The 21,291-nt window shown below is 40.6% G+C and overlaps 1 protein-coding gene across 2 annotated transcripts in view; it reads right to left on the bottom strand.

Moving 5' to 3' along the window:
• nyap1 (neuronal tyrosine phosphorylated phosphoinositide-3-kinase adaptor 1) overlaps positions 1-21,291 on the bottom strand; it is a 33,184-nt gene that overhangs the window by 9,818 nt on the left and 2,075 nt on the right. The window contains exons 1-2 of one of the 2 annotated variants that reach the window (XM_079652274.1): positions 5,737-5,756; positions 684-931 (exon numbers count right to left, since the gene is read on the bottom strand). In XM_079652274.1, coding sequence (XP_079508400.1) covers positions 684-871 — 188 coding nt within the window. In that variant the 5' untranslated portion in view covers positions 872-931; positions 5,737-5,756. Of the gene's footprint in view, positions 1-683; positions 932-5,736; positions 5,757-21,291 lie in introns of those variants that run through there. The other variant, XM_079652273.1, reaches the window with a different exon arrangement.

Below are 21,291 nucleotides of genomic sequence, written 5' to 3'. Positions count from 1 at the left end.
GCCTGTGCTGGAGAACCTCTTTTCACCCTCTGTCTGAAACCAGAGCCCAGTCTGCTCTGTTGTGATTGGTCAATAGCTTAGAGGTGTCCCGCCCCTTAACCTATATCACGTACACTGCGTTGGAGCGCTAGCCAATAGAAGTGCAAGTATTAAATATGTAACGGTGCGGGAGAGACCATTTACATGCACACAAACCTATAATACACACTACAGGAAAGGGAACCCCTAAAAGCATAATAGGGTCTCTTAAAGGGGAAATCACCACTTGTTTCATTGGACTCTCCATGCTTGACCTACATTGGTGTAATACATTGCTGTGAATAAAAACAAATGGTCCCTCTAAAGCTTAAAGGTTAGACCCTCTGATTAAAGTCATCTCTAGTGTATAGAGACGAATTACTCTATTTAATGTTCTGTTTCATCGGTTTCTGCCCCTTTTGCCCTCTGACATTTCATCTGACATTATAGTGGTTTACCTCATCCGACAAAAATAAGTTAATTATGAAGTTCGGCTATGCAAATTTGTCAAAGACTTTTCCGGCGACCCCTTGTGACTCCGTGAACTGTGGCTGGTATTAAGATTTGGGAAATGAAACTCATTCAGCTAAGAGGTTTATATCCGCACGGAACTGAACCCTAATGTAATCCCATATATGCAAAGCTCCTGAGGCTCATCCTCTCACCTCTTTTTACTTCCTTCTTGGTCCCTCTGCCTCCAGTCCAGACGGCTCTTACGATACAGCAGGTTCATGTCGCTGCGGGGTCGCTCCTCCTCGCAGCCAATCACAGCGCAGTGCAGCCGCTTGCTTCGCCTCTCTATGTCACGCAGGAAATGCTCGACTGCCACATCCTGGGCAGAGCCCGAGCTCATGGTATAGAAGAAGACCCGCGAGAGGGGAATGTATGTCAGAGGCAGCCTCCGCCAACTCACCTAAACAAGAAGAAACAAGGGCAACGTTTCAGCTCATTAATCATTTACAAAAACATGTTTAACAGTTTCCCAACCTACTTGCAAGTTGACAAGTTTGACAGTGATTACTTTGTGATGTGGCGACGCACATTGAACCCCGAATAATCAAACCCAAATTACTAGGCAGAACTTTAGGGGAGTCATTGCTTATCATTCTCACCGTGTCATTTCGAACAACGCTGCCCATTACTCCGACTGGCAGCCTTCAAAGCAGAGACACGGTGATGCATGATGAAGGAGTTTGCCGTTTTGTTTACCCCAAACCTCTAGTGTATCACAAGAAGAACTATTTATACTTTCCTTATCTAGTTATGAATATTTGAGTAAGCATTGTAACTCAGCTGCGGAGCGTCTCTGGCTGCAGGCCCTGGGATGGCCTAGCTAAGCTTGTCTGTATCCACACAGTAATGTGGTTTGTCATATGTAGCGCAGGCACAGCTTCCTACTCACGCTCCCCATGAGAAGCTTGTTGTGGGGCAGATATCTGAGGACCAATGTTTTTATACTGGAGAATGTGAATGTGCAACTCAATTGGCTGAGAAAAGCACAGCTGTCAGCTGATGCATGTTCCCAGTGTTTTTCCATCACAAATAGCAACAGAGTTTGACGGGTTTCTTATGCTGGTGTACAGTAGAGCATTGTCTTCAGTGCTTCATGAGTTTGCTTTGAGTTGTTGGTGCTCAAACTGAAGCAGTCACTTTATATGAGATGCATTAAAGCAACATTATGTTTTTGTATCTTAGAATAACAGCTTCACAATCATTTTGATGCTACACAGACTTGTAAAAGGGGGAATGATGTCTCTGTCAGTCGCACTTTGTGCCGCAGGCCCCTTTTTTTCTCCACTATGCAACTTGGGGGAGCGGGATGTAGGATACAATCTCCTGGGGCAAGTGTGTAAGGCTTGACGGCACTGAGTTGTTTTGTGGTTTATTTTATGGAGAAAATTATTTGGTTTTCCCTCTAGTGTCCTCTGGCTGCTCTGCCTCGACTTCCTGACGGACTGAAAGCTTTACTTGTTGCTAAACCGCTAACTAAAGCTCACTGGAGGTAGCTTTGCTCTTAGTTTGAAATGTGGAAACCACTTCATCAGCAGGCTATCTTAAAATTGACCGAATGACCCGCTTAGATATCTGGTCTCGAGATCTCTGCAATATGTTCTGTAAAACACTATAAAACAAAATGATGTAATCTGCTTTAGACATTTTCAATGACCAGTTTTGCATTTCCCAACATGTTACAATGAAGCTTCATTTGCATCCAGTTTAACAATCTCTGGATTTGCATGCATCAGGCAAATAGCAGAACAAACACATGACAGTGAGTTCTGTACACATTCAGGACCACTTAAAAAACACCTAGCATCTACTTCGCCACATCCTTACTGTCAGGAAAAAGTCTCAGCCATCTTCCCTAAACAGAGAATAATTGGCAGCATCAGGCTCCGTCACCTGGCCCAGGCAACATGTGGAGATGTGTATCTGTGTGTGATGCTTTAGTCACGGCCCAGTGTGTCATCCAGGGTGTCAGCGTGCGACTGCTATTCTTGTAAACCTCAACCCTCACCACAACCTCGACCGATGCTGCTGCCATGCTTGCTGACTCGATGTTAATCAGGTTAGGGAACTGCGACTGTGGGTTGGGCTTTTGTTCACTTCGATTTGGGTTTTTGGGGATCTGGCAGCACTGCAATTGCCGCATTATGAGCTGAGGGTTGGTGTGCAATTAGCTTAAAGGACCAGAAGATATTCATCTTACATCTGCAGGCATGTTCATAATCAAACTGCAAGCATAGCATTTTACAGATTGACACAAGAAGAAGAATCAGGTAGGTTGACACGTATGAGGAATTTGACTTGGTGTCGTGGTGCATACGTAAAAAGTTAAACAAAAATTAAAAACACAGATAGAGAATTATTTTACAAAAACTATAAGAACATTAAGGAATATTAAAAAAATAATAAAATTGATATATAGTCAAATATAGCACTATTTAAGTAGAAATAGAATGAAATAATATGGAATAAAATAAAGAAAACAGATAGTGTACATTGTGTGCATTAATGTTATGCATAGAGTCTATGATGTGGCTGAGGTAAAGTGTCAGTGGGGGGGCCGCAGTTCACTCTCTATAGGTTGGCTGTGATCAATTCCCTAGAGTCATTTTAAATCCAAAATAAATCCAGAGCGGATAGAAAGTATTTTCAGGAGCATCTGTAGGGTCAGGAGGCGCTTGGATTCCTCACATTAGACCCAGGAGGCAGATGGAGCCATGATTCATTTCTCCAGATCTGCATGCAACGCTGCAGACTCCTCACTCGTGCTCATAAGCAAACAGATCACACAAACACACTGAGAGCCGCCATACATGCTAAACACACACGTGGCCACAGGCTGTGATGCGGTAATTGCAAATGCTGCTGATTTGAGTGTGGGTTAAGGATGACAGAGAATTCAGATCATTATCGACAGAAGATTTAGAAATGCTAATTTAGGTGGAAGAAAGGGCAGAATTTAAATTATGCTGTTTAAGATGTTTTTGCTTTTACTGCATCTTCTGTCTTTACTCGTCTTTCACTGCCTCTGAGTTTCACACTTCAGGAACGCTCTGCCCTCCAGCCTCCTCTCAGAAACACTCCAGAGGTGGGAAGTAGTGAAGTACAAATACTTGGTTACTGTACTTACTGTAAGTACATTTTTCTGGTATCAGTACTTTACTCCACTACTTATTTTTCAAATGTTACTTTTACTTCTTACATGTTGAACACAAATACCTGTACTTTCTACTTCTTACATGTTGAACACAAATACCTTTACTTTCTACTTCTTGTATGTTGAACACAAATACCTGTACTTTCTACTTCTTACATTTTCCAAACAGGCTGGTTCCTTTAGTCTGAATGTGTGTTTGGTGGCGTGATCATTATTATTTAGAGTCATTGCGTGCCTATTGATTTGAACACGATCCGTGTATCCATCATTTCCTGGTCTTCTCTAAAGAAGAGGGACCAATGAAAACGTTGTCATGTTGCCGTTGTTCAGCATGGAAACATTCATTAGCTAACAATGACATTATTGTTCTATTAATATAAAGGGAGGTCAGGTACTCTTTAAAACAGCTGCTAGTTATGGGTACTTTTTACTGAAGTACATTTCAAAGCCTCTTTACTTTTACTTGAGTAAAGAAGTTTAGTCAGTACTTCTACTTTCACCAGAGTGTTTTTAAACACGAGTATCTGTACTTCTACTTGAGTAAAAGATGTGATTACTTGTGCCTCGCTGAGAGTCACACACACAGCGCTGGCCTGGCACTGACAGAGGGGGCAATGCTTCCACAAAACATATTTGCATTTAATTACTTTGGGGTATATCATCTCTTTGTTATTTGCAGACATACACAAGATGCCAACCTGTCTCTTTTTTGGTTTACAGAAAAAAGCAGTCATGATATATTTGCCTTTGCAAAGCTGAAGTAATTAGATTGAAAGGGCCGATAGTACAGAACATCTTGTTTATTACAGACTTGATCTTCTCCTATGTACACACCGTTCTGGGATGTTTGTGTTTTCATCCCTCCAAGGCTGAATTATATTGCAAGCTAGCACAATTGAACTTTGTAACTTAGTATTGACAATAAACAGCTGCATCAGAGCTGGGGGAATCGGCTCTTGAAACACATTGAATGTAAAGATTGTGTTGATATTCAATACAAATTTAGTAAATCAGTTAAGAGACTACATTTTGTATTAAAACTAAAAATAGTGGAGGCTCTTAGCAGTCCATTTTACCTCTGGACCTTTGCATGTGTACATACGAGAGGGTTGAGGCCCAACAACTCCTGACAGAAAGTAAAGTCGGGAAACATCAAAAGGACTTTCCATGTGCGAATACTTTTAAGTCAAATTTTAATATATGATCTGTATATTTTAAAGAGGGCATATTAAGCACATTTTCAGGTTCATATCTGTATTTAGTCTCTCTACTGTGACATGTCTCCATGCTTTAATGTTCAAAAAGCTCTTTCCTCATACTGCGTGTGCTGCAGCACCTCTTTTCACCCTCTGTCTGAAACCAGAGCCCAGTCTGCTCTGATGGGTTAGCTGGCCGGCTCTGTTGTGTTTGGTCAACAGCTTAGATATGTCCCGCCCCTTAGCCTATCACGTACAATGTGTTAGAGCGCTAGCCAATAGTAGCGTGAGGGTTACATAGAGATGTAATTAATGTAACAGAAGTAAACAAAGGAGTCCAATGGAGGCGTTGGGGGATGCCAATAAGAGAGAACTCTAGGATTTGAGCCTTTGCGGACCATTTACATGAAAAAAAAGCACAATAGGGCCTCTTTAAAAGACAAGATACCGTTCACTGTGTTTATTCGGTATGATTCACCAGACACTCTGCTGCAGTTGAACCGGAGAAACAAACAGGGAAGAGAGATGAGGAGAGAGGAAGCAAGAGAGGAAGCAGGAGAGAAGAAGCAGGAGAAGAAGAAGAATGACCAGCAGCAGCAGCAGCAGCAGGAGGAGAGATGGAGGCAGGAGGGGGGACTGATGAAAAATGTGGGATGCCAATAAGTAGAGAGTCACTGAGGGATCAACCGAGCTGCAGATGAATATGATTGGGCGGAAAAAACATAAAAACCGTGAGACTGGAGTCTGATGGAGGAGAATATCGAGGACGGGAAGGTGAGTGTGGAGAGGACAGTAAAAAAAAGTGAAAGGCAGCCAGACTACTCGAATGGGGGAGGGAGGTGAAATCAAGCCTCTCACACTATAGTCGCCGTGTGTGGTCTCCTAGCAACACTGTCAGCCATGCATCTCTTCTTCTCCAGCCGCTGAATATGCAACAAAGAGAAGAAGAAGAAGACGTCATGCGTGACGATCCCGGGGTTACACTTCACTGCAGCTTCATTTGTACCTGAGATCAATACGTATCCGTCTTAGAACAGCAAACTCCCTTGAAATGTTTAAAAGCAAATAAAAAACTTATCTTTGGGTTAACTTTCAATTCTCACTGATATCATTGTCCATGTTTTACTGTATTTTTTCTGTTTTGCTTTTATTTAACAGTTTTATTTTAAAGTGCACCTATCATGCTATTTTTAGGATATAGGTCTCAGATATACATATATGAAAACACGTCTATGATGTGTTTTTCTCAAAATACAAACAGATCCTGCATTTTAGACATCCCTCATATCCCTCTATTTCAGCCCTGTTAGAGAAACGAGGATTTTGGGTCCTTAGCTTGAAAAAAAAAAAAGATGCCAAGCTAATGCCTGATCAGAATTCTACCGGTGACAAAGTTAAATTCGGTTGTGATAAAACACCATCCTGTTCTAAACCACATCAAGGATTATTACTGAAATAGTATGGAGCTCAAATGCTTTTTAAACACATGTGCTCTCCAGTACAGGTTAGCTCTGAGTGTTAGTGAGGCTTGCTAATGTAAACACAGGCATTGTTACTGATAGCATCTCTCTGTGGGTCCGCCGCCGATTTGAAGTAATATCGGCAGCAAATCTGTATCCGCTCGTTGTACCCCCGTTTTTTTTAGATTTGGGTACGGAGGAAAAGAGAGGGTTTTATTTTCTGACGCTGCGTGAGTTCCCCGACGCACCGGGGACACATGTTTATGTATAAAACACATCAAAAAGTGCATTTTGCATGATAGTTCCCCTTTAAGGTATTTTTATTTCTTGTCAGTTTTAATTCAAGGGAATTTCATTAGGGTCACTGATGATGTTTTATCTTGTTCTGTGTTTATTTTAATATTGTCGTTTTCTGTGAAGTACTTTGGGCTGCTTTGTGCAAGAAAGGTGCTATACAAATAAAATGTATTATTATTATTATTATTAATATTATTAATATATCTCGTCCATCCTAAAGTGAGATAGCATCTGTGGTCAATATTCAAGATACAAAAGATTCAAAGGTGTTATTGTCATTTGCACAAAGCTACCGTGTAGAAATGACAATCAAATTCTTCTGACCTGAACTCCTCCAACAATTCAACATATATAATAAAATACAAAAATACTAGTGCAAAAAGACTATATATTAATATCCACCTTGCTGCATCGTCACGTACTGAGCTACAGACTTTGTTGAATTAGTATTATTGTGTCGTTATAGAACAAGGACCACGTGTTACGCCCCTTTTTGATTAAAAATGGCGTTTCCTCAGCGATTACTTGGCAGCAGATTACACATCAATAAAAATACAGCAATTTATAAAAACATGAATATCGCCTTAAAGTAGACCCTTGTCAATTAATAAAGAAAATGATAACTGATAGTGATTACACCGTATTTAAGACTTCTTCTGTGTAAGTCTATTCTTCTTCTATTCTAAAATGATGATGTCTGTAACGAACAAGGTTCACGTGTTATGCTCCTTTTATCTCAAGAGTAAAAATTGTGTATTCTTTTCACAAATTCACAAAAATAGGAAGAAAACATGAAAAACTTCTCGCAGTAGACCTTTGTTAATTAATACAAATGGATTTCCGATGCTGATTACACAATATTAAAGCCTTCTTCTTCTGTGTAACTATATGCTCAATATCCATTTTGTCTCTCTGGACATCACAAAGTCTGTTTCCACAACATGAAATCTGACTAATACAATCAAAGGAACAACATGACATCTTATATTATTGCCTTTTTAATGCTTTTAATGTTCATTTTCCACCTCGGTGTCAGTTAAATCCCACCTCTTACTTCAGCTCTGGATATGAGGAGCTGGTTATTAAGCATGAAAATCAGGTAAAGGTATTTCGCAGCAGAACAATTCATCACCTGTCACTGAGGGGAAGAATGTAAAATAGATATTAACGGGGGCCTGGAGGATGGAGTAAGAAGTCTGGAATACTAAAACAGGAGCACCATGAAATTAAACAGGTTTCCTTTCAAATAAAAAATTGCTTCTGATCCCTTATCTACAACCAGGCCTGGGGATTAACAGATTACTGATCACAGGGTTAAGTAATCAGGATACAGGATAATCCGTTAACTATTATAACAGAATACATTTTTAAACCAACCAGAATCCTACAGCACGCTCTTCAAATACAGTTTTTGATTTTAATGTCAGTACCGTGGACCATGGTCTAAAGTAGTGCCTTTTCATCTTGATAGTGATTTGGGCTGTATAAATGATCATTGACCTCAACTTAATAAAACACACTTTTATCACACGTAAGGCCTCCCACGGGTAAGAAACCTGTTTGATAGTCTGAAAGGCATACAGGATGTTCCTCTGACAGCTCTATCTTACGTGTAAACTTAAGAAACATGTCAGCCATCAAACTAAAATCCTTGGACATTGTTGCTCTCTACCAGGTGTAGAAACACTTTCAAACAACATCCACTGCTTCATAAAATCCAACACCAGAGCTCTCAAGTCTCACGCATTTCACTCCATTCACACGCTCACACGCCACACCTTGTATTTCTCACGCAGAGATTTTCTCACCAAGAGATTTCTTTCCAGGGTACCGCCCACCAAGTTGCGCCGCAATTTTGTAAAGAAACTAGGCTGGCTTGAGACGCGTGCACCCCCTCCCCCCCGTTGACATTCGCGATACAGAGGGCTTCATGGGAACTTTGAGGGGAGCCAGAAGTTGGAGTACCAAACACCGCTGCCAAAATCTCACGCTGAACTCTGTTCAAAACTTGAGAGCCCTGCAACAGACATAGGAGAAAAATCAATCCAATCCTCCCTTCTTGCAACAAAACGCTAAAAAGTGCTGACAAATTCAACCAGACAGATGCTGATCCAGTCCAGGCAGCACAGCTATCTGCAGTGATGCAAATTAGTCGCTTTTCGGCGCCTCCCGCTTTTTTAACGCTGATTTGGGTGACTTGTGTAATTCGTGGAGAACCGAAGAGTTTTCATTTTGGGGGGGGGGGGGGGTCCGTGAGTCCGTCCGTCCGTCCGACTGACGAACAGACAACTTCTCACTTCAAAAAAGAAGAAGAAATCTAGATCGCAAAATAATTAAACAAGCGAGTGCCTGTTTTTCCTGGCCAAGGACATGTTCATTGAACACAACACGAGCGTAACGTGTCTTCACCATAGGTCTTCACGTGGTTATGTCTCGTCTGGAAGGTGTAACGGAGAGCATCGGAACGCTGCTCCAGCTCTTCAAATAATGCAGTACCCATAAGGAGCCGTACACATGCCACAGTGTTTGCGAGGCTGTGTCTTTAGTTGTAAGCACAGTGGCGATCTGTTGTTATTAGCATCTGGTTAGCTAGCTATGCTAACGAATATAAAGAGCTTTTCTACAACCAGGTGGAAGAGAGCTCTCTCCTGAGAGGCTCAAATAACCTCAGCTCAGTGAGGTTAAGGCACACCTTGATATGGTCATTATAGTTATGAATGAGACATTAGAGACTCAATTATTAACAGGTATAAAATACTATATGACAGTAGCAAAAAAAAGTTGTTAAAAATAACAAGAATAGCGTTTGAAAGGGGAGTGATTTGTAAAATATCCAAAAAGAAAAATCTGTCATTGTCAGATGGTATATTACGCTGTTTTTTTTCTGCTTCGAATAGTTCTCTCTTTTTTCACCATACCTGTGTTTGCATCACTGTATCTGAGCTAACCGCTAACAGCTAACCGCTAACAGCTAACTAGCTCACAGCAGCAACAGCTGAAGTTAGCTTTGTGGTTACATGTCCCGTGTCTATGTTATCAGGATTAAAAAAAGTGAATGGTATTCCCTACACTTACATTACAACTAGACATAATCGTATAACTTTCAAATTTAAACAAAAATGGGGATTAGTAGCAGGATTGCAATGTTACAATACATATTAAATAAAGATAATTATATTGGTAGGCTATTGATGTACTGCCTGAATTGGTTTGTATTCAAGCTACTTTTATTCTGCTTTAGTTTAAATATCTTGTTTTAAATGCAGTAGGTGAACGTCTGTTTTATTTAACATAATACTATGTTTTCTTTTTAATGCATGCGTTAAACTAAAACAGCAGTACTCTGTAGCCTGTAATTTAAGATGCATTTTTTATACTAAACATCTTCCTTCCCAACGTCCCATTGTTCTGTTGTCTTACACGCTTTAAGTAAAACACATATATTTCTCTTGTTTTTATTTGCATTGCATTTGATATTGAGGTAATCCACAAGTAAAGGAAAGTAATCAGGATACATTACTTTTGTATTTTGATGATTTGATTCAGATTAGGTCACTGATTACATTCTTTTACAGGTAACTAGTAACCCTCCCAGCAGATATTCTTGCAGCATAATTCATATGTACTTTCAAAGTGTGCCTGTGGTAAGAACAACAAGTCTAATTTCATCATTGTGCATCAGTCAAAAAGAGGTCACTGTCTTCACATTACACACTGTTCCTCCCTCAACCTCCTTCATGTAGTGAACATTTTACAATATTGCAGTGAAACGCCTGCATCTGATGGGAATGGACAGGAGGAAGAGGAAGAGGAGGAGGAGGAGGAAGATGTATGACTCCAGGCCAGAGGTGAAAGGCACGTGAGAGGCATACAGGAATTTTGCTGATGAATCTTTTTCTGATTTGATCTCTTCCTGATGTTTTCAACCTGACATAATACAACCAAATAACCTCAGTATTTGAAGGGTATGCTCACGTGGAATAAATACATTCTTAACATCATTCTTTTCGGGGTCAAGCTACCCAAATACTCTCGCTTAAATATACATAGCAGAGACACTTTGCACTCCTTGAAAAGCGTTGTTCAACCCGAGTGACCGCTTAATTTTTAATGGACTGCAACCAAAAATACCTCCGAAAAAAAGCTTTCCCTGCTCCCCCTTGGCCTGCAGGAAACGCCTGGAGCCACAACAAACTCACGGAGACGCTCAGCTTTTGTCAGAGCTTTGCACCTTTCCTGCCGACAAATACATATTTTACTGATGGCGTGTGAGTGCCTCAGTGAAACTCCTTATGCGCTTAAGTGTTTCATTGTTATTGTATAAGCTACAGCCTGAATATGCTGAATGAAAGGCAGGTTTTCCTATAAATACAATCATTTTTTATACTAAATATCTTGATTTCTTCTTTTTTTCTAAGGTCACATATTTATCTCTGTTGTCTTACATAAAAGACTTAAGTCAAAAACATCTTATTGATCCACAAGTAGCTGAAAGTAATCATTCATTTTACATTTGATACTCAGATTAGGTCACTGTTCACATTATAACCCTCCAAACCCTGACAATGTGGGAATCACAAGCATATCAAAATGTGACGAGCTGCACTTACCAAGTTAATACAAAAAGGTAAAATAACGCATCACTAGCTGTGTGGTTAAAAAAGAGTTGGTCAGTGAATGACCTCTGATTCTCGTTTCCTTCCTCCATCTTCTGCACATCTGCAGTAACCAAGGTGACCTTCTGCACTTACACACATGAACAACGGATCCACAAACCCTCAAACAACACTTGTTGTTTCTCTGTCACACAGGTTTTTGGAGGAAGTATCATATTGCAGACAAAAAGAAGCAGCATGTGGCGAGAAAGATAAAGGGGAGGAATTAAAGAGGACATATTATGGGACATGTCTCCATGCTTTAATGTTCAAAAAGCTCTTTATTTCTCTCATATTGCCTGTGCTGCAGCTCCTCGAGAGTGTTACATATTGATCTCACTATGCTACAGAAGTAAACAAAGGAGTCCAATGGAGGCGTTGGGGGATGCCGATAAGCGGGATATTTGAGATTTTAGTCTTTGCAGACCATTTACATGCACAAAAAACCTTATATTAGACACTACAGGAAAAGAGAAAACCCCAGAAAGCATAAAAGGGCCTTTTCAGGATTGAAATCAGATAAAAAGCTCTGCAAACCGTCACTAGACTTGGTGTGACGAAAGAGTGCAAAATCACACATTTTTCTGATGTCAAGTTAATTTGCTTCTCAGTGACTTTATTCAGCGTTGTATATAAGAACACTCTTGTCCATTCTACGTCTAAAGGGGGGGGAAAGAGGGAGATCTCGTCTTATACAAAGAAAAAGTCTATTTTGGCTTCTTGGAAACCCGACTGGGAGGTGAAGCGCTGCAGGGAAGCAGAGAGGGAACTGAAAAAAACCCGAAAAGCTCCACTCTGCAGCTGCACACGCGCCACTGAGCAGCATCCCTCATAACCAGGATCTGACTTATTTTAGATGTGGATTACCTAGCAATAATGCCTGCCTGTTAGTTTGAAGTCTTCCTCGAGATTTGCTTTTAAAGGAAATGCTCATAATAAAAATATCCAGAATGTCTGTCAAATCAAATTGAGGGTGGAACACTAAATATTTTCCACAGTACTTGATGTTCTTTTCTCTTGAGGTAGTGAGAAATATCATGCCTGCTATACAATATCTTCTCTAATCAACACTGAAGCACTTTGATGATCCATAGCAGCCAGGCTTTACCAACTCATTCACAGATTTGATCCAGCAGCTAGAAACATCTTAGCACTCAGCGCTTCCGGGTGTCCAACAAGACAAACCTCATAAAGTATTCAGCAACAATTAATCAAAGCCCACTAGCCCAAAGCAAAACAGTAATCAGCTGAACATCAATGTTAACTAGACACATGATTTGCCTCGCAGCAGCTTGCAGTGGGCATGACTCACATCTCAAAACAGCTGGTGCCTTTTAAACTGCCTTGTTTTAAGTTAAAGGTTAAAGAATTAATAAAAAGTTAATGTGAAGATGACAAATCTGTGTCTCTTAAAGGCTTAAAGATGGGAATTGTAGTCTTTTTTAGAATGATATGACTTAGTTGAATACTCAATTCTGATTGGTCAATTTGGACACTCCACAGATCTGTTAATCAGACCGCTGCTAAGGAGGATCAAGGGACTATGTGCAGTCATATCAATCCCCAGAAAGAAGTCCAGGTTAATTTAGGGTCAGCTGTTGACAACAAACATCAGAAAACACTATTGTATACTTTTTTAATATTATTTTTTATACTTGTGGAGAGCACGAAACGTTTGATATATGATGGCTAATCTGTCCCCAGTTAAGAAAAGAAAAAGCGCAAGAGAAGGAAAGAGGTTAAACGACAGAGAGCTGGACATTATGTCACGATCTGTCTGTGTTGTGTTTTGTCTTGTCTTTTTTTGTCTTTGGTTTCCTGTTTTATTTTGAAAAGTGTTCACCCCCTGTCTTGCCTGTTGCTTTCTGTCTGTTTCCCTCCTTCCTGATTACCCGATTGTGTTCACCTGGTGCCCCTGTGTTTTCTCCTCCCTCCTCACCTGTCTCGTGTTTGTTTGATTAGTCATGTGTGCATTTAGGTTCTGTGTTTTCTGTTAGTCTTTGTGAGTTCCTTGTTGTTGTTGTTGGACTGTGTTCACTGGGAAGAGTTCTGTCTTTGACATTTTGGCCTTGAAATAAAGGTATTTTTCTTTGAAATCTGCATTTGGGTCCTGCCTGATTCACTCAACCCTGACACATTAGAGGAATCAACAGAAGAAGACAGACAGGAAGTAAACACTAACTGGGCTCTGCAGTGTTTAAAGACTGTTTAGACTTTGACAGTTACAAAAAACCTTGTTGAGTGCTGCCATCATTTTAAGTTACGTTGCTGTCTTCGAAGTTTCAGTTTCTTAGCTGAAGCAATACAATCCATTTTAAATGAATATTGTGATTCTGGTCGTTGGTTAGTTTAGTATCTAACTGTGTAATTAGCGGGATAATGTGCAGCAAGGCGGTTATTAATGAAAAGAGAACAACATACTGATCAGGATCCGGACGTGAAGCATCCCTTAAATATACAACCTGGCTACAGAGGTGACCATATTGTATAACGTTTACACAAGTAAACAAACTGTCTCCAACAATCAGAATGGTCCCAATACATTGTTATAATGAACCTGCGGCGTTCCTTCTGATTGAAACGTGCCCCGCAGCGTTGGTGTGATTAGAGCCAGGTATAAGGCCACAAGTGGTCTTCCAGCATTTTAATCATCCTACTCCGTGTGCTCAAAATCCCCTGGTAAGCGAGTCATAGCGTAGGTTGCACAATAGAAGAACACACACACATGCCCACACACACTCTCCCACTCATTCATCTCCTTACATACACATCATGTCTCTCATGGCCCGATTGTTGGCGCCCCGCAGTGATCACAAGCATGCCAGTAACTCAGAACAAGAGATTTTGGATTTTGTAAAGGCATTTTGTTTGACAAAATAAAGAGCTTGTGTGACAAAAACTCTGAAAGTACGTTTCTTTTTTAAAATAGTGAATATGATCCGCTCAGATTCTGTTAAAGAGCTGTTGAAAATCAGTAAGTCAGACATGTCTAAGAGCATTTTGAGTGTCTGTGCAGCAGGTGAAGTGGTGAGAATGCCGGTTTGCTTGTTGGCCTCACAGGTGATTGGCAGGTTTTCAGCTCTGGGTCTCACTTGAGCAATTCTTATTCCTGTCGATCCCGCTGCTCACTGCATTGACAGTGATGAAATGAAAAGGCACTAACTGGGGCAAATGGCAGGTGATGGAAGATTACACTCTGCAGGGCGTCTGGCTCGGACACTGTGTGGTACTATCATACAAAGAAAGAGTAAGGAAGAATATCACTGGCTTTAAAAGGGGCACTGTTATGCTTGTTGGAGGTTTTTTATTTCCTGTAGTGTGTTATTTAAGTCTGTGTGCATGTAAATGGTCTGCAAAGGCTTCAATCCTAATGTTTTCTCTCCCACACACTGCCTGAAACGCCTCCATTGGCCTCTTTTGTTTACTCCTGTACAAAAACGCCCACACTCCTATTGGCTAGTGTTCCATCACATTGAACATGATAGACTAAGGGGCGGGACATCTCTCAGCGGTTAACCAATCACAACAGAGCCGGCCAGCTAACCAATCAGAGCAGACTGGGCTCTGGTTTCAGACAGAGGGTGAAAAGAGGTGCTGCAGCACAGGCAGTATGAGAAAAATAAAGAGCTTTTTGAACATTAAAGCATGGAGACATGTCCCAGTAGAGACACTACATACAATTCTGAAACCTGAAAATTAGCAGAATATGTCCTTTTTAAAATGTTTACTAAACAAAAAATGGCCTTTATTAAAAAAATATCTTACATCTTTGTATTTGCAATCAGTGAGAAACAAATCTGAGTTTGATTTGGTGTTTCTGCTGCCATCAAGCCAATCAGCTGGGATCCTTTCGAGGACACATGAAGATTGCTTTGACATTTACAACACGTACTTGAGTCACCCTGTTGCTCACATTTGCATTTCAGGAGTCGTTGTGTTCCCTCACCTTTTTCACACACGGCTGCTGAACCCTGAGTTTTTTTTTTGCTGTTGGCCTTTACGAATGCCACAGACAATAAATTACCGCTGTGAGATTCTTCTACAATCATAGCCCCGCATCAGTTTCAGATAGTGCATGCAAGGACATGTAAGAAGAACAATCTTTGTGGGACATACATATGTGATGGTTGGAATACACAGCTCCCAGAAAAAACACATGCCACCACATGAATTAGTGAACATTAGTCAAGGTCTTTTGAAGGTCTTAAGCATGATTGCAGCACGTTAATGAGAACAGGGACGGACTCCAAACCACTTTGGACCACTTATGCAGCCTGAAACATGTTTAATTCAAAATACAGCTCCCATATTCTCCACCATTACTGGTCTCAGATGCTGAAATGACTTTGCTTAGGGCTCCTCGGAGATAAATGGCACACAAACGAATGTAAACATTGCTCTCTGTCCCACAGACATGCATGTTTGTCCATGTGGAAGAAGCTGCGTGGATACAGATGAATAGGGGGTGATTAACATGACCTCAGAGCCAACAGGAGGGGAGTAACTGTTGGCTCCTGACTTTATTTATTTTGCATGGTACCTTACAAATGGAAGGTTTAATGAGAAGAAAACAGAGGGGGAAATGAACCAAGATGAGTTGCCCCAAGGAAATCATTAGCACACATCATTACTCTTGACTAAGCACCGCAATGAAGACTGGATGCAGTAGGACGCTTAGACTGTAACCAAAAAGAAGACATTTAAAAAGCAAGCATTGCAATTGGACATACACATCCCAGACATCCTCCGATTGGAAAAGGACATGTATGTAAGTATGCCCTTTGAAAGTGTGTAGCCAAAAACATCCATTAAACATGGAAGGGAGTTTTTGAAATAAAGCACTAAAAACAAAGCAGCCATTTGTAGATAAAAAGGTGCAGTCTTTCAATTAAAGGGGACATATAATGCTCATTTTCAGGTTCATATTAGTATTGTGTGCCTCTACTGTGACCTGTCTCCATGCTTTAATGTTCAAAAAGCGCTTTATTACTGTTTGCAGCCATTAAAATGCACCAACACCTATATTTCACACTACAGGAATGAGTAAACAACAAAAGCATAATAGGAGAAATTCATTTGGACATCCTCCGATCAGATGAAGGACACACATGTATGACCTTTGAAAGTGTGTACTCACAAACATCCAGCAAGGTGGCTGCAGAGTGAGTTTTCTAAATAAATCACCAAGAAGACGGCTACCCTTTGTAGAGGTATGGGTGCAGGAGAGGTCTTTTCCATTTAAACCCTGCACCCAGGAAATTGCAGCGTAACAACAAGACCCCAACAACATCCAAAAGAGGTCAGGCAATCTGTTTGCCTTTATGATATCTATTCAGAGAGGAGTTGGGGTTGGAGACACAGCTGAATAAAGTCTTCTGGGACTCAATAGTGTTTTTCCCCCTCCTGTCACCGGGCAGCCTATGAGCTAAAAGCCCAGAGGGACAGAAGGCAAACGGGGATAACATCGAACCAATGTTGGGAGGGTTACCATGAAAATGTAATCCTATTTATAGAGTTACCTTTAAAAAAAAACCTTTTTCAAAGTATCAAAATGTGACAGTAATGTAACCTGATGACTTTCCATTACTTATGGGTTACATCAATATCAAATGCAATGCAATAAAAGATCAATTAAAAAGCTGTTTTGGTTTATCTCATAGATTAAAAGCGAACACATTAGTGCTACTTAATAAATCAGGTGTTTACCTGCTGCATTTTGTTTTTTAAAGGTAATTAAAATGAAGAATCAAAGTAGCCTGAATGAAAATCAAAAAGCAGGCAGTACGTCTTGCTAATAATATATTGATCTTTATTTTTAAAATGTATTATAACATTGTTATCCTGCTGGTAATGCCCATTTTATAGAACTGTAACTAGAGATGTCCCGATCCGATCACGTGATCGGGGATCGGAGCCGATCACGTGATTTTCAAAAGATCGGAATCGGGACAAAAAAATCGGGGATCGGATTTATTATTTTTTTTTTTTAATTTTTTTTTTTATTCAATGTTACAAAACAAAAATGACCATGTTCAAGTCTTAAAGTCATCCTGAGGCCTTAGTTTTGGTTTCAAATTACAGAACATCATGTATGTGTTGCTTCTTTGGGGCTTGTTTTCATAGACCTGGTTGCTTAGTTCTCTCAAATCTGGCAACAGAGTGGGCAGGGCGCAGTGTCTAATTGTAGCAGTAAGCTAACGAGTACTGAAAGCTTTATTTTGTTTTGATCCAATGCTGCACAACTGAACTGATCCAATGCTGCTGTGAAAGAAAGAAGCTATATCCATGTTGGATAGAATATCAAATTTAAATAAAAAAATAACCTTAAGGGACAACTTGAATGCTTTTTTTTCTCTTAATGCATTGCATAAAGATCAGATCGGGAAAAATCGGTATCGGCAAATTGTCAAAATCAAATGATCGGAATCGGATCGGGAGCAAAAAAAGGTGATCGGGACATCCCTAACTGTAACGGTCATTTGTTTAAAATTTGTTTTGTTTAAGCACTTTGAATTGCCGTGTGCTGAAAGCTGCTATAAATAAACTTGCCTTACGTACTTTCTAAAGTCACTGTAGGGACACAGTTCCCTTTTTTGTATGTTTACTATGAAACCCTGTTGCATGTATACTGTAACTCAATACTGTGTCTATCAGCAGTGAATAAAGTTTGATCCAAAAGAAACCCATCGGGTCTTATGTTACTGGAAACGTATTCAACATTGTGTGGCTTAATGAGGAACTCATGTTGATACAGCGTACAACTCCAATACAAAGGAGGTCGTTTTTAAATCAATTTGACCTACATTAGTGACACAAGATGAAAGGGGCCCTCCAACAGTTTTCATGGTTTCTCAGTCTGTGAATAAAGTGTCTGATGTGTTTCTGAGAAGCTTTGCCTAGTCTGAGGAAATAAACACGTATGATGTCACACCGATGTCCCCTACGTTATCTAGGCTTTATCTTGGAACATTCATAACATCATTTCTTTTTTATAACCTGGGAAGTTACCAGAAAGAGAGAATCTGAGACACTATTAAGAGACCCCATTATGCTTTTTGAGGTTTTCCCTTTCCTGTTTTAATCAGAATCAGAAACAGGTTTATCACCAGGTGGGTTGATACGTACGAGGAATTTGACTTGGTGTCGTGGTGCATACATAAAAGTAAAACGGAAATAAAATAACACAGATAGAGAACTATTATTACAAATATAGTCAAATAAAATATAGCAGTGTTTACAATGCAATAGAATGGAATAAAATATGCAGTAATAATACAAATAAAAAACAGATATTGTGTGCATTGTGTACATTGTGTGCATTAATGCAATGAATAGACTGTAATGTGTTATATAGGTTTTTGTGCATGTCAATGGTCTGCAAAGGCTGAAATCCCAAAGTGTTTTCTTCCAGAACATGGTAAGATCACCAAGTAACACTCGCGCTCTTGCTGGCTAGTGCTCCAACACATTGTACGTGATAAGCTAAGGGGCGGGACATCTCTAAGCGGTTGACCAATCACAAAAGAGCCAGCCAGCTAACCGATCACAGCAGACTGGGCTCTGGTTTCAGACAGAGGGTGAAAAGAGGTGCTGCAGCAAAGGCAGTATGAGATAAATAAAGAGCTTTTTGAACATTAAAGCATAGAGACATGGAAACATATCGAAGCACAAAATATGACTCTAAAAATAGGCATAATATGTCCTTTTTAATTCCTTCTCTTTGTCTTTCTCGCCACACACTACTTCTGTTTGCTGCAGCACAGGCAGTGTGTCACATTAGGGGCACAACATACAAATATAAACCTGAAAACGAACATATCAGAGCCCCCTTTAAAGAGGGTGCACTGACTGTTGGCAGCAGCTAATGATAACGTTCATTTTTTATTGATCTGGCCATTATTGTTTGATTCTTTAGAGTGATTGGTTGGACTATGAAATGTCACAAAACAAACCTGAAATGTCTCCTCAAAAGAGACGAAGAGAAGCCCTATGAGAAGGTGGAACATGAGGATGTCGAGCGTCGGTACTATTTTGAAATGAATATTCAATTACCAAAATAAAGATACCGATAATGTCTCCGTCAGTCAGATTAATTCCCTAATCCTTTCAGCTCTAATGGGCTGTTCAATCACTTCTCCCAGAGTGTTATTTACTCAGCATGAATGTACAGGGGGAAGTGACGCAGAAAGACTCTGACAATCGAAACCACTGGGTTTAACTCAAGGAATCCATCGTTTTTTAAATAAAAGCACTCACTCATAATGCTTGTGCTCTGCATTTCTGACGCTGTCTCCCTCAGACGGGAAAACCTAGATGGTGAATCCACACCTGCTCTCCTTGTGAAGAAGACGTCTAGGGGTATTGATATTGTATTGATTACAAATACCTGCACGACCGGTCAGTAGTAGCCATATATAACCAGGGTTGGAAGGGTTACTTTACAATTACTAGTTACATGTTAAAGGTGTAATCAACAACATTTAGTGCACAAGGAGGGTAAGACAACAGAACAATGTGACCTTAAGATGAAACCGAGATATTTAGTCACAGAAATGTGTGCTCAGAGATTTGAACTATCGGAAAACCTGCCTTTCATGAAGCGTATTCAGGCAGTAGCCGACACACCAACAATGAAACACATGAGCACATACCACGGTTTAAAGAAGCAGAAATCAAATCTGAGCTGACAGTAAATGTTAGATTAATACACACACTTAAATAAAACTAAGAACATCCATAACATTCACCTGTTTGCAACTTACAAATGATGTATCACTTGTAGACTCTTATGGCACTACTTCTATTCTATTTTATTGTATTTACTTGCACTATTTTATTGGTTTTATTGTGTTGCACTGTTGGGGGAGCCTGGGACCTCAGATTGTCATCGACATAACTACACTGTATGTACGAATGACAATGAAAGCCTTGAATCCTTGAATCTTGAAAACAACATATTGCCCTGCTGCAGCTCAAACTAAAGAACAATCTGTTTGGATGCTCAAAGAACCCTCAGCAGAGGAATCCATTACTGCTCATCCAGACAGGGGGTATCCACCCGACACGAGGAAAGGGCTTCACATGTCAGGGTCTGCCACTTCTGTCGCATCCATCAGTCCCTGCTTCCTGTCTCTTCCCCATCAGTCCCTGCCTCCTGTCTCTCTTCCCATCACTCCCTGCTTCATGTCCCTCTTCCCATCAGTCCCTGCTTCCTGTCTCTCTTCCCATCACTCCCTGCTTCATGTCCCTCTTCCCATCAGTCCCTGCTTCATGTCCCTCTTCCCATCAGTCCCTGCTTCCTGTCTCTCTTCCCTTCCTGTCTCTCTTCCCATCAGTCCCTGCTTCATGTCCCTCTTCCCATCAGTTCCTGCTTCCTGTCTCGCTTCCCATCAGTCCCTGCTTCCTGTCTCTCTTCCCATCAGTCCCTGCTTCCTGTCTCTCTTCCCATCAGTCCCTGTTTCCTGTCTCTCCTCCTCATCAGCCCCTGCTTCCTGTCTCTCTTCCCATCAGTCCCTGCTTCCTGTCTCTCTTCCCATCAGTCCCTGCTTCCTGTCTCCTTCCCATCAGTCCCTGCTTCCTGTCTTTCCTCCCCATCAGTCCCTGCTTCCTTTCTCCTTCCCATCAGTCCCTGCTTCCTATCTCTCCTCCCATCAGTCCCTGCATGTGAGGACCTCCCCTCGCCCCAGAATATGAGTGTATTCAATCTCCCAAACTGAATTGCTCATCCTCTTTGGAATCAGACATGATAAAGACTTCATCCACTTGAGAGGAGCTCAAATGAAGCCCTTTCTCCTAAATTGGAAACATGGTCACTCTTTATTCTTTCTAAATACATAATGAGCTCTGCTGCCTGATTCCATTAACAAACTGGTTGTGAATTTTTTTTTTTTTAAAAAGCTAACTGTAATGCAATACATTACATACAAGTAACACATATTTCTGTAGTAGATTTGGGATCAACATAAGCAACGGCAGGCTTCTGCATTCAAGGCACTCTGCAC

This window comes from Notothenia rossii (genome assembly GCF_949606895.1).
Source record: "Notothenia rossii genome assembly, chromosome: 9".
NCBI lineage: Eukaryota > Metazoa > Chordata > Actinopteri > Perciformes > Nototheniidae > Notothenia > Notothenia rossii.
The sequence above is the reverse complement of the archived record's forward strand: the minus strand, read 5'-3'. Positions and strand labels throughout refer to the sequence as shown.